This window comes from Oncorhynchus mykiss, chromosome 28 (assembly GCF_013265735.2).
Source record: "Oncorhynchus mykiss isolate Arlee chromosome 28, USDA_OmykA_1.1, whole genome shotgun sequence".
Lineage (NCBI taxonomy): Eukaryota > Metazoa > Chordata > Actinopteri > Salmoniformes > Salmonidae > Oncorhynchus > Oncorhynchus mykiss.
Genome location: NC_048592.1, coordinates 42,495,633 through 42,508,705, shown reverse-complemented (window position 1 = coordinate 42,508,705; position 13,073 = coordinate 42,495,633). Strand labels below are relative to the sequence as shown.

Sequence of the window (13,073 nt, the reverse complement as noted above, 5' to 3'; positions counted from 1 at the left end):
GTTGATTAAGGCTGGGACACAGCCAGTTGATTAAGGGTGGGACACAGCCAGTTGATTAAGGGTGGGACACAGCCAGTTGATTAAGGCTGGGACACAGCCAGTTGATTAAGGGTGGGACACAGCCAGTTGATTAAGGCTGGGACACATCCAGTTGATTAAGGCTGGGACACAGCCAGTTGATTAAGGCTGGGACACAGCCAGTTGATTAAGGCTGGGACACAGCCAGTTGATTAAGGCTGGGACACAGCCAGTAGAATAAGACATGTGAAATGAAAGCATCCAACAGGAAAATGTGAGTATTGCCAGAAAACAGAGACAGTGGAGCGTGTATTGATACAGTGTGGACATTATTGTAGAGAAAGAGAGAGGATGAGATCTAGTATGAGGGAGAAGGGGGATACAGGAAATTAGTTTAAAGAGTATATTGAGTAGAACGTCATTAGATATAGTCGCAAATATTGTATATTTTTTAAGAGCAACGGGGCTGACAGGTAGGATTTAGTTTCTCCGTGTCTCTGGCCCACACTCCAGTACAGTAGGTGGCGGTAATGCACCATAATATTGGATGCGAACCGCCGATAAACCCCACCGAAGAAGACGGAATACTGCTTAGTGATTTCAACGCATACGTCGGAGCTCCGGTATCAAATGTAACATAACTATTTAAACATTTAGAATAGGTTTTACTTGACTTGGGAAGTTGTGAATTCCACACGTGACTGATTTTTTTTGTCGAGGGAGAGTGACAGCTACACAGATTTGTTTGATAAATATATCCTCTTCAAATCTATTTCTGTAATTGTTTCTCAGCGGAACTGCAGCCCGGAGTTTCAGGATAAGACGGTGAACGTGCAGTGTTGATTTCGGACAACAACTTTCTGATCAAAACAGTCAGGTAAGTTTGTTACTACTAAACTTCAACGTTGGTCTGCGCTGTCCACTGTGAGTTCATGTCATTTCTAAGTTTGCTTAAAAATGTGTTAATATCTCATTCACATTTGGAAGACTATAACATCTCTACTGTGCCACTTTTATATGGAGGGGAGGCTAATCTACATTTTCCCCTTTAAATACAAACTGAGTGTACAAAACATTACATGCTCTTTCTATGACCAGGTGAATCCAGGTAAAAGCTATGATCCCTTATTGATGTCACTTAAATCCACTTCAAATCAGTGTACATTTGGTGAGGAGACGGGTTAAAGAGGGATTTTTAAGCTTTGAAACATGGATTGTGTATGTGGCATTAAGGGTGAATGGCCAAGACAATAGTCTGAATGACTAAAACCAGGTAGAAAGTGTGTAGAAATGATAATTAAACTTTTTTAAATTGTATTTAACCTCTGAACTCTTTCTTTCCATTAGTATTTTCAACAGTTATTAGCAGCACTATTTAGTGAATGTGGTAGATTTTTGATCTCAAACCAGTGAATTTAACATTCAAGTATATGGGCAAAACTGAATTATTGACAATGGAAAAGTTGTTCCCTTGTCATGTAATTGGTACATTTACTATCTATCTAGTTTTCCAGATTGCATTTTGACCCCCCCCCCCCCTCCCCTCCCCTCCCAAAAATTGGATCACGACAGACAACCTGGTTCAATTTGGGTCCGAGGCAAAACCAGTTGAGAACCACTGTATTAGGCTAGCCCAATACTGGACTACAGGAGCTTATCGTTACTCCGTATAGTCCAAGGACCTTAGCTAGCTGCATGTTCTGTTTAAAGGCCAATTTGGCTCTGGAAGCCGAAACGGACAAATACTTCATCCTGAACGTGAATCGATTCTCAATTGCGGTTCGGTTCTAGAAGCAAAAATCCCTTTACTTTCTTATCACATCAAAATAATTTCACAACTGAAAAATACACTCTTACCGGTTGGTGCCAACAGTATTTTTCTGTGACAACACGTTGGTGGCATCATTCTCCTGTCTAGGAGACGCAGATGGCTAACTGGCATCGGTAGTCCACTCTGTCTTCCATTAACACGCTCTTATATGGACATATGACTGTGTTGGGACATTAACCATAACCATATATCAATTTAACACTAAACCTAACCATATATCAATTTAACACTAAACCTAACCATATATCAATTTAACCTTATTTATATATACAGTGGGGCAAAAAAGTATTTAGTCAGCCACCAATTGTGCAAGTTCTCCCACTTAAAGATATGAGAGGCCTGTAATTTTCATCATAGGTACACTTCAACTATGACAGACAAAATGAGAGAGAGAGAATCCAGAAAATCACATTGTAGGATTTTGAATGAATTTATTTGCAAATTATGGTGGAAAATAAGTATTTTAAAAATGTACATACAAAAAACGACTTCAGGTGAGTCTCAAGTTGGATATGATTTACCTTGAATATTGCAACCCATTTGTGTAGACTATTATCCAGACAACCTGCTGAGTTTAACAATAGAGACTGAATTTATCCACCAGGCGACCACTTTTTCCTAATTGTTAGACTATTTGATGTGGAATCTTTATAAAGGTTTATAAATGGAAGCTAAATACCGTATATAGATAATATACTGCATAATCAAACACTCCCTAGTCAGCTAGTGTTTTGAGGGTGAACTAACGGTATTATTTGGCGTTAATAGATTGGTTTTACGCACGACAACTTTCTAACCAAGCTGGGAGATAATTTGAGGACGACTCATGTCACTCAGGTTCAGCTAGATTATATATTCAAAACAATCTATTGGTAGCTGATCAGTGTGTTGCATAAAAAGTATTTTCCAATCTGCAATGTTTGAATTACTGAACAAGTAATTACATTCTTGGCAGCAGTCTAAAAATGGTAGCATTGTGACACCGTGTATAACCTCGTTGTGTTAGGCTTAACATGAGGAAATGATGGGGGGGGGGGGGGAGAAATTGCGTTACGCCAGTGACAACCGGGTGCAACTTTGCTAAACTGTAATATTTTGTATTTAAACAATTATTTGTTGCTTATATGAAAATTCAAAATGTTTCCAAAACCGTATGTGCGTTGAGACAGCGCTTGGGCATTAAGCCGAGCATTGGGATTGTAGTTCACGAGGGTCAAGCGGTGGAAAAATACCAACTGATCATACTTGAGTAAAAGGAAAGATAGAAAACGACTCGTAAACAGTCAAATACTACTGAAGTAAAAGTCTAAAAGTATTTGGTTTTAAATATACTTCCGTAGTAAAAGTATAAATCATTTCAAATGTTCGTATTTTTTTTTTTTTTTTTTACTGATAGCCAGGGGCTCCAACACTCACACTGTTTAGTGAGTTCACCAGATCATATCAAATAAAGGTTAGATAATACAATCTGAGGCAGTAGGGATGACCAGGGATGTTCTCTTGATTAGTGTGTGAATTAGACCATTTTCCTGTCCTGCTTAGCATTCAAAACATTACTTTTGGGTGTCAGGGAAAATGTATGGCGTAAAAAGTACATTATTTTCTTTAGGAATCTAGTGAAGTAAAAGTTGTCAAAAAATATAAATAGTAAAGTACAGATAAATACATAAACTACTTCAGTAAAAATACTTGAAAGTACTACTTAAGTACTTTACACCACTACGAGTGAGCCAGCTGTGATCAGTACCATCAGCTGGGAACTCGAGGTGGGCCGGCTGGAAGCTGGGTATACCCCACTTGGGTTCTTGAGAGCTAATCTAAAGTAGGAGAAATTGTTTGCTGAATGTATTTGCTGTCAGTGAGAGGCTGAACTGTGATTCTTTAGCTGAAGCTGTATCGGCTCATTTTCTAGACCTCTGCAGGGTATGTGGCCAGTATCCCGGACAACTTGTGGGGCGATAGATGTACATACTGTTCCAGCTAACCCTGTCCATGAATCATTCACACCTACCAGGTTTCTACAAACCACCTTTCAAGCTGAACCTGTTCTTATTTATTTCAAATCCCCATATAGCTGATGTGCCCTTGTAATGAAGGCAGCCAGACCTGTCTGTGTAGTTGTCTACACCCTGGTGACCCTGCTGAAACTATTCGCCTGACTGTATTGCTGTCTGTCTGTCTCTATTGCTGTCTCTATTGCTGTCTCTATTGGTGTATTTCTGTCTGTCTGTATTGCTGTATTGCTGTCTGTCTGTTTGTCTCTATTGCTGTCTGTATTGCTGTCTGTATTGCTGTCTGTATTGCTGTCTGTATTGCTGTCTGTATTGCTGTCTGTATTGCTGTCTGTCTGTCTGGTCTGTATTGCTGTCGTGTAACACTACCTCTCCCCCTTCCCCAGGGAGATGTTACTGTGGGTGTTAGGGGTGTTGCTGCTGCTGTTCTCCTGTCTGGATGTGTGGTACTTCGTGCGTGCGGCGGTCACGGTGGTCAGGGCCTGGTTCCAGAAGCCGGTGTGGGACGTCCTGGGGGAACAGAGTGTGTCGGGACGCGTCCTGCTTCACGATATCGACCTGGGACACATGAACAATGCCAGATACCTCCGGGAGTGTGACTTCGCCAGGTTAGATGGGTCCCAGGAAGCTGAGTTCTCTGTTAGTTTTAACATATTCCTTTACCCCAGTAGCTCCTAACCCCTAGAGGATTCCTTTACCTCAGTAGCTCCTAACCCCTAGAGGATTCCTTTACCTCAGTAGCTCCTAACCCCTAGAGCACATATGTCAGAGTCAAGGCCCGCGGGCCACATCCGGCCCGCAAGAAGGTTTTTTACGGCCCCTGGGATGATCTTGATTTATTATTAGAACCGGCCCGCAGCAAGCCGGCAGCCCGCAGATCTTTTACACGCACCAATACTACATTTCCCACAATGCAAAGGTGACGCACCGAGCAGTAGGCTGCTTCATTTCAATATTTATTGGCACAGCAGTCGTCAGCATCACAGTAAAATTAACTTTCAGATACCCATCAAAAATGGCAAAACGGAAGGTGGATACTGAGAACCGGGGGTTTCAAACAAGGTGGGAGTCGGAGTATATGTTCACGAAGGTAGCTGGAAAACCTGTGTGTCTTCTGTGTGGAGAAAGTGTGGCGGTACTGAAAGAGTATAATCTGAGACGACATTATGAAACGAAACACGCGGACACACACGCGGACGCAACTGTCAAGGCCAGTTTTATTTTGGCAGAAGAGATCGCTAAATCAGCCCGGCCATTTACGGAGGGGGATTTCATCAAAAACTGCATGATTAAAGTTTGTGACGAAGTTTGCCCAGAAAAAAGGCAACTCTTTTTAAATGTGAGTCTGAGCAGAAACACCATTGCCGAGAGAGTAGACCAGTTGTCCATCAATCTAAAAGAGCAGCTTGTGAAAAAGGGAAAAGATTTTATTGCATATTCCTTGGCTGTGGATGAGAGCACCGACATTTCTGACATTGCCCAGTTGTCAATTTTCATCCGCGGAGTGGACTCCAACCTAAGCGTGACAGAGGAGTTTTTGGCTTTACGTCCTATGCATGGCACAACTACGGGGCATGATTTGTATGAAGAGGTGTCAAGATGTGTAAATGAGATGGAGCTGCCTTGGGAAAAACTCGTGGGTTTGACAACCGACGGAGCACCTGCGATGTGTGGACACAGGAGCGGACTGGTGGCGAAGATACGGGAAAAGATGCAAGAGGAAAACGCGACAGGTGAGCTGACAGCTTATCATTGTATCATACACCAGGAAGCGTTGTGCGGTAAAGCCTTGAAAATGGAGCATGTAATGAGCATCATCACGCGCACAGTTAACTTTATCAGAGCCAAAGGTTTGAATCACCGCCAGTTCAAGGCATTTCTGACGGAGTTAGAAACGGAGCATGGTGATTTGCCTTATCACACAGAGGTGCGATGGCTAAGCCAGGGAAAGGTGCTTCAAAGATGTTTCGAGCTTCGTGAGGAGATTTGTCTGTTCTTGGACAGCAAAGGGAAAGACACAACACAACTCCGAGACGAAATGTTTCTGTGTGAAATGGCTTTTCTGTGTGACATTACGAGTCATCTGAATGCAATAAACTTGCAGCTGCAGGGTCGGGATCGTGTCATCTCTGATATGTACAGTACAGTGAAGGCATTTAAAACCAAACTGACTCTGTGGGAGACGCAGATGCGGAAAGAAAATTTGAGCCACTTTCCCAGCTGCCAGACCATGAAAGAGAAGCTCTCTACCAGTGCGTTCCCGAGCACACAGTTGGCTGATAAAATAGGTATGCTTGCCGCTGACTTTCGACGCCGATTTGCTGACTTTGAAGCACAAAAAAGCAGGTTGGAACTGCTCGGTAACCCATTTGCTGTTGACGTGGAAAGCTCACCACCAAACCTCCAAATGGAGTTGATTGACCTCCAATGCAATGATGCACTGAGGGCAAAATATGCGGCAGTGGGTGCTGCGGAGTTCGCCCGTTTCCTCCCCGGCACAATGCCCCAGCTGCGCATCCAGGCTGCTCAAATGTTGTCTATGTTTGGCAGCACATACCTGTGTGAACAACTGTTTTCTTTGATGAACCTGAACAAAACATCACACAGAAGTCGACTTACTGCTGAACACCTCCACTCAATTCTGAGGATTTCTTCAGCTCAGAGCCTTACCCCGAACATTGATGAACTTGTGGAAAAGATGGGACACCACCAAGTATCACCCTCAACCTCAAACAAGTGAACATTACTGTGCAATCACATATTTAGAGTTTTTACTCAGTTCAAGTTTAAAAGTTAAAATTTAATATTTGTTTTCACTGCATGTTACTTCTCCTTAAACAAAGTGTTGTTTTTGATTAATAGATTTTTGCACTTTATTTTTTTGTCTTTCAATCCAATTATATTTTAAAAATATTTCAGTTGAGTGGATGATAGAAAATTGCTATTATTGTTTTTTCTTTGAAGTAAATTTAGCCCACTTTTGCTAAAATAGAAAATATAGTCTACTGATGGTGCCTTGAATACCGGTTTCTTTCATTTAATGTTCATGTTATGGGGATATTTATATAAAGGAAATTTGTCTTTTGTGTCTGTTGAAAATTAAAGATTACTGACAGAGCCATAAGAAAATATTGCTTTATTTATCTGATCATATTGTAATATATTTGTTAGGTTTTCAGTAGGTTCAATTAGGTTCACTAGACTATATGCGTCATTTAAAAATTTTTCAATGAACATTCGAACAGTCCGGCCCTCGTCTTGTAGCTGATTTTTTTATTTGGCCCTCCGTCCATTTGACTTTGACACCCCTGCCCTAGAGGATACCTTTACCTCAGTAGCTCCTAACCCGTAGAGGATTCCTTTACCTCAGTAGCTCCTAACCCCTAGAGGATTCCTTTACCCCAGTAGCTCCTAACCCCTAGAGGATACCTTTACCTCAGTAGCTCCTAACCCCTAGAGGATTCCTTTACCTCAGTAGCTCCTAACCCCTAGAGGATTCCTTTAACTCAGTAGCTCCTAACCCCTAGAGGATTCCTTTACCTCAGTAGCTCCTAACCCCAAGACGATTGTGTGTGTGTAACGTCCTGTACTTCCCCAGTACACCCACACAGGGTGTATGATGATGATGGTGATGTGGAAATGTTGTCCTCTCTCAGGTTCTCCCTGTACAGTCGTAACGGGGTGTTTAAAGCCTGCAGAGCCCTGAGGGCCACCATGGTGGTGGGGGCCACTACTATCCGCCTGCGCCGGGCCCTGTGCCTGGGGGAAGCATTTGAGCTGCGCACCAGAATCATGGTCTGGGATGAGAAGGCCTTTTACCTAGAGCAGCGTTTCGTCTCCTGCAGGTGTGTGTCTGCTAGTATAATGCCTTATGGACTTCAATGGAACTGTGTATGGCATGAGGACAACTGTGTATGGCATGGGGACAACTGTGTATGGCATGGGGACAACTGTGTATGGCATGGGGACAACTGTGTATGGCATGGGGACAACTGTGTATGGCATGAGGACAACTGTGTATGGCATGGGGACAACTGTGTATGGCATGAGGACAACTGTGTATGGCGTGGGGACAACTGTGTATGGCGTGGGGACAACTGTGTATGGCGTGGGGACAACTGTGTATGGCGTGGGGACAACTGTGTATGGCGTGGGGACAACTGTGTATGGCGTGGGGACAACTGTGTATGGCGTGGGGACAACTGTATGGCGTGGGGACAACTGTGTATGGCGTGGGGACAACTGTGTATGGCGTGGGGACAACTGTGTATGGCGTGGGGACAACTGTGTTGTTTACAACCTGTTTTGGCTTCATGTGTTACATCCCATATTAATCAGTCTATCATTCTTTCCTCTTCCAGGGACGGTCTGGTGGCAGCTGTCATGTTGTGTAAACAGAACGTCATGCGCAGCAGTCCTGACAAGATCCTACAGTTCCTCTGCAAGAGAAAAGTAAGAGGAGGTGGAAGGGAAGAAGGGGTGTGGGGGAGATGGTGGAGGGGAGGAAGATGAATGAGTGGATGGGAGGACGAGCGACTGATGTAGAAGTTGAGAATTTTAAAGGAGGGCTGATATAAGTTTTAGTCCTCATAAGGAAATAAGGGCTTGGAGGCGTGGCTCTCTCCTGTGTGTGTATGTTTGAACGTGGGAAGAGTTGGGACATCTGCCAAAACACTACAGTTACAGGCACTCAGCCTTCTAGATAACTTTAAACCGTCTAACCAGGTCTAGTCTGGATGTAGCCTGGAACTTTAAACCGTCTAACCAGGAAGTAGCCTGGTATATCCAGCATACCACAGTCAGTGTGCGTTCCATTCCCAGGTGTTGGGCATTATGATCGGGTTGCCTTCAGCTCCAAATGGATGATAACTTGGGTACAGCTTTGAGCATGTGGGCAGGAATGAAATCAACTCAACCCAGGGTTACACTTACACATAGTCTACCCTTCATCTGTCTGGCAAATCTCCACTTTGGACGAGACCTGACTTTATGACCAAAATGATCCTATTTCCACTTCCTAGTGTATTTTGACACTAAAATACATGGGATATCACTCAGTCCTCTTCTCTCACTCAGTCCTCTTCTCTCTGTGTGTTCAGGTGGAGTGTCCCGACTCAGTCCTCTTCTCTCTGTGTGTTCAGGTGGAGTGTCCCGACTCAGTCCTCTCCTCTCTGTGTTCAGGTGGAGTGTTCCGACTCAGTCCTCTTCTCTCTGTGTTCAGGTGGAGTGTTCCGACTCAGTCCTCTCCTCTCTGTGTTCAGGTGGAGTGTTCCGACTCAGTCCTCTTCTCTCTGTGTGTTCAGGTGGAGTGTCCCGACTCAGTCCTCTCCTCTCTGTGTTCAGGTGGAGTGTCCCGACTCAGTCCTCTTCTCTCTGTGTGTTCAGGTGGAGTGTCCCGACTCAGTCCTCTTCTCTCTGTGTGTTCAGGCGGAGTGTCCCGACTCAGTCCTCTTCTCTCTGTGTGTTCAGGTGGAGTGTCCCGACTCAGTCCTCTTCTCTCTGTGTGTTCAGGTGGAGTGTCCCGACTCAGTCCTCTTCTCTCTGTGTGTTCAGGTGGAGTGTCCCGACTCAGTCCTCTTCTCTCTGTGTGTTCAGGTGGAGTGTCCCGACTACCCTGAGGATCTGCAGCACTGGATCAGCTTCATCTCAGCCAGCAGCCAGGCCCTGAGAGCCCAGAGTGGACTAGAGGACAAGACTGGAGCGCAGGAAGACAAAGACAAGTGATTGAGTGCTGTGCTGTTGTCGACGATATGGGAGCATGAAGGCTCTCTCTGACAGATCTGGGGTGTATTCATTAGTGTCAACTGTAGGAAAACGTTTCTCATTTGAAAATACGAGTTACTATTAGATTAATGTAGGTAGGTTTGTTCCGTTTGGTTCCTAGTGAATACACCCAAGCTTCAGACTGCTGGACGCTCTATCTCTTCCACTCTGACCTCCTGCTGACTAAGGCTGCGTTTACACAGGCAGCCCAATTCTGATATTTTTTGCCACTAATTGGTCTTTTGACCAATCATATATTTTCACATCAGAAATGTTTCGGAGCTGATCAGATTTGGGCTGCCTGTGTAAACACAGCCCATGAGACTTCACTTCACTGGTGCCTTCTCTCTTCTAGGCCCAGTCCCAAATGGACCATACGCCATATGTACTTGTGGAGATCTGAGAGAATTTGATTGGTATAAGCGATACGGTGAAACTTCTACCGAGCCTATCAAAGTGGAAGTTGGATCCATTTCCATATCGATTGCATCTGACCAATCATCTCACATCTGTACTAGGGCGTAGGGTCCGTTGTGGGACTGGACCTAGAGTCAAATAGGACAGACCTGTCTATCGACCCTCTGCTGTATCCTGGATACTCCTTGTGGAGGGTGGCATGCACAACGGTCTGTTACTACTGACCATTCCATATAGGAATTGGAACATAGGAATCTATAGGAAAGAGGTCAAATGAATTCATCTATATTTTCTATGTTGTAAAATAAAAATCAATTGATTTGAGTTTGTTTGTTTGTTTGTTATAGGCTTACTTAATAAAGATCTCCTGATAAAATGGTAACTAAGGTTGATTGTGAAATATTGGGAATAGAAACCTGGTTAAAATGTATTATAGTTTAAGATCTAATCGGGAGAATTTAAAGATTCTCTTGATGCAGACAGTGGGGTCTTTTCTCAACTCCTCGTGTCCTCTCGCCTCCTGCGGGACCTCTGATTTTCTCATCCAATGGGTTTTGAGGATGAGGAAAGAGGACGCAATTGAGAGAAGGCCAGACTCTCCTCGACCACTCATCGGTTTCCGGGTCACGGAGGAGAGATGGAGGATGGACTTTCCCACAAATGAGAAAAGGTCAGGGTTTTTGTTGTGATTAAAAATCAGCGAAGCATGTGACATGATTTGCTTCGTGGAGTTGCTCCCTGGTTCAGCTGGAATGTGTACTACCCTGTCAGAGCGTTTGTATCCAGGCCATTGCAGTCAATGTTTTCTCATGTAGACAGTGTTGGCAGACAGGAGCTGAGCTGTAGGATGTCTGGGGAAGATCACTTTGATGTTGATTGTGTAGCAGAAGAGAATTACAAAGGAATAGGTGTAAGGAAAGTGTAGTAACTGTGGAGGAGAACATGAGGGGAGATCCTTGGAATGCCAAAATCAGGGCAGTGGTGTAGCGGAAGACGGTGCTTGACTTGGGCAGGAGTTCATCGGAGCTGAGTACCGGCACATCAAATGTTCGATTGCTTGAGCTGCTGTTCCTGTTATAGAATAGATGTAGCTGCTGTTCCTGTTATAGAATAGATGTAGCTGCTGTTCCTGTTATAGAATGGATGTAGCTGCTGTTCCTGTTATAGAATAGATGTAGCTGCTGTTCCTCTGTTATAGAATAGATGTAGCTGCTGTTCCTGTTATAGAATAGATGTAGCTGCTGTTCCTGTTAGAATGGATGTAGCTGCTGTTCCTGTTATAGAATAGATGTAGCTGCTGTTCCTGTTATAGAATAGATGTAGCTGCTGTTCCTGTTATAGAATGGATGTAGCTGCTGTTCCTGTTATAGAATAGATGTAGCTGCTGTTCCTGTTATAGAATAGATGTAGCTGCTGTTCCTGTTATAGAATGGATGTAGGTCCTGCTGTTCCTGTTATAGAATGGATGTAGCTGCTGTTCCTGTTATAGAATAGATGTAGGTCCTGCTGTTCCTGTTATAGAATGGATGTAGCTGCTGTTCCTGTTATAGAATGGATGTAGCTGCTGTTCCTGTTATAGAATAGATGTAGGTCCTGCTGTTCCTGTTATAGAATGGATGTAGCTGCTGTTCCTGTTATAGAATGGATGTAGCTGCTGTTCCTGTTATAGAATAGATGTAGCTGCTGTTCCTGTTATAGAATAGATGTAGCTGCTGTTCATGTTATAGAATAGATGTAGCTGCTGTTCCTGTTATAGAATAGATGTAGCTGCTGTTCCTGTTATAGAATAGATGTAGGTCCTGCTGTTCCTGTTATAGAATAGATGTAGCTGCTGTTCCTGTTATAGAATAGATGTAGCTGCTGTTCCTGTTATAGAATGGATGTAGCTGCTGTTCCTGTTATAGAATAGATGTAGCTGCTGTTCCTGTTATAGAATAGATGTAGCTGCTGTTCCTGTTATAGAATAGATGTAGCTGCTGTTCCTGTTATAGAATGGATGTAGCTGCTGTTCCTGTTATAGAATAGATGTAGCTGCTGTTCCTGTTATAGAATAGATGTAGCTGCTGTTCCTGTTATAGAATAGATGTAGCTGCTGTTCCTGTTATAGAATGGATGTAGCTGCTGTTCCTGTTATAGAATAGATGTAGGTCCTGCTCCTACATCTGCCGGCACTGAAAATGAGTATGGGAACTCTTTCAGTCCAAGTCAAGCACTTGGAGGAGCTCAACAGCAATATGCACCAAGGCCTGCGTGTCACCAGCAGGATCCAGACAGGCTTCAAGTGAAGAACGTGGACTTTATTGCTTTAAAAGCAATGCTCAAATTGGAGGGAAAAAGTCAGCTGAGCTGTTTCTGGGAAGACTACATGCATTACTGACTCGTGCAGTCCCACCCTCACAGGCCCCAGAGCCTGAACAAGGGATTTGAAGTTTAGAATGACTAAAGGAGTGGCAATATATTTTATTAAATTATTTTGTGTAGATTAATGTTCATTTTCTCACACCAGTAGTATAATTCACTTTTCTTTAGTGTTTATTTTTTTCACCCCCGTCCAGTTGGTGGCGAGAATATACATTTTGCGTGTAGTTCGCAAACAAACCCGAAGAAGACATTGTTTGAACCAATCGAATTGTGGCAGGGTGACCGGCTGAAAGTAAGCACACCGTATATTACCGTTCTCCTGGCAGCAGGATATTATGCTGACAGCACGATAGAGGCTTTTTTTTTTTTATTCCTCTTCGAAATAAGAGTCCCTTTGGAAAACACAAGCTACATTTGAGAATATCGATATATTTTTTCACTCCAGTGCAGTACAACGTTTAATCACAACATTGCAACCACCTCTTAAAAAGACAATGGGAAATTTGATATATTTTATTATCGTATTATTTAACCCAGAATTGTTTGTTTTTTTCAAGTTTACATAAATACTCATATGTTGAAAGCTATTGGGTAGGCTATATTTAAAGAAATACACTGTTAATAAAATACAAATATGTGTTATTAGATTTACTCAATGCAGTCTGCAAAAC

General features: G+C 43.3%; 1 protein-coding gene across 3 annotated transcripts; it reads left to right on the top strand.

Moving 5' to 3' along the window:
- The first annotated feature begins 500 nt into the window (after nt 1-500).
- On the top strand, nt 501-10,423 carry them6 (thioesterase superfamily member 6). 3 transcript variants are annotated; one of them, XM_021590154.2, is made up of 6 exons: nt 501-650; nt 811-895; nt 4,248-4,469; nt 7,518-7,706; nt 8,223-8,313; nt 9,457-9,967. In XM_021590154.2, exons 3-6 carry the CDS (start codon nt 4,252-4,254, stop codon nt 9,583-9,585), a joined length of 627 nt encoding a protein of 208 aa, XP_021445829.1. In that variant the 5' UTR covers nt 501-650; nt 811-895; nt 4,248-4,251; the 3' UTR covers nt 9,586-9,967. The 3 variants fall into 3 exon arrangements, with proteins under 3 accessions (XP_021445829.1, XP_036821839.1, XP_036821840.1); XM_036965944.1 differs by having other exon boundaries at nt 556-641; XM_036965945.1 differs by having other exon boundaries at nt 574-895; nt 9,457-10,423.
- The last annotated feature ends 2,650 nt before the right edge of the window (nt 10,424-13,073 follow it).

Bases quoted from the DNA above. Each gene is read 5' to 3' on its own strand.
- them6 (XM_036965945.1), top strand. From the start codon at position 4,252: ATGTTACTGTGGGTGTTAGGGGTGTTGCTGCTGCTGTTCTCCTGTCTG. The intron at 7,707-8,222 runs GTGTGTGTCTGC...TTCCTCTTCCAG, and splicing joins CAGCGTTTCGTCTCCTGCAG to GGACGGTCTGGTGGCAGCTG. The intron at 8,314-9,456 runs GTAAGAGGAGGT...CTGTGTGTTCAG, and splicing joins AGTTCCTCTGCAAGAGAAAA to GTGGAGTGTCCCGACTACCC.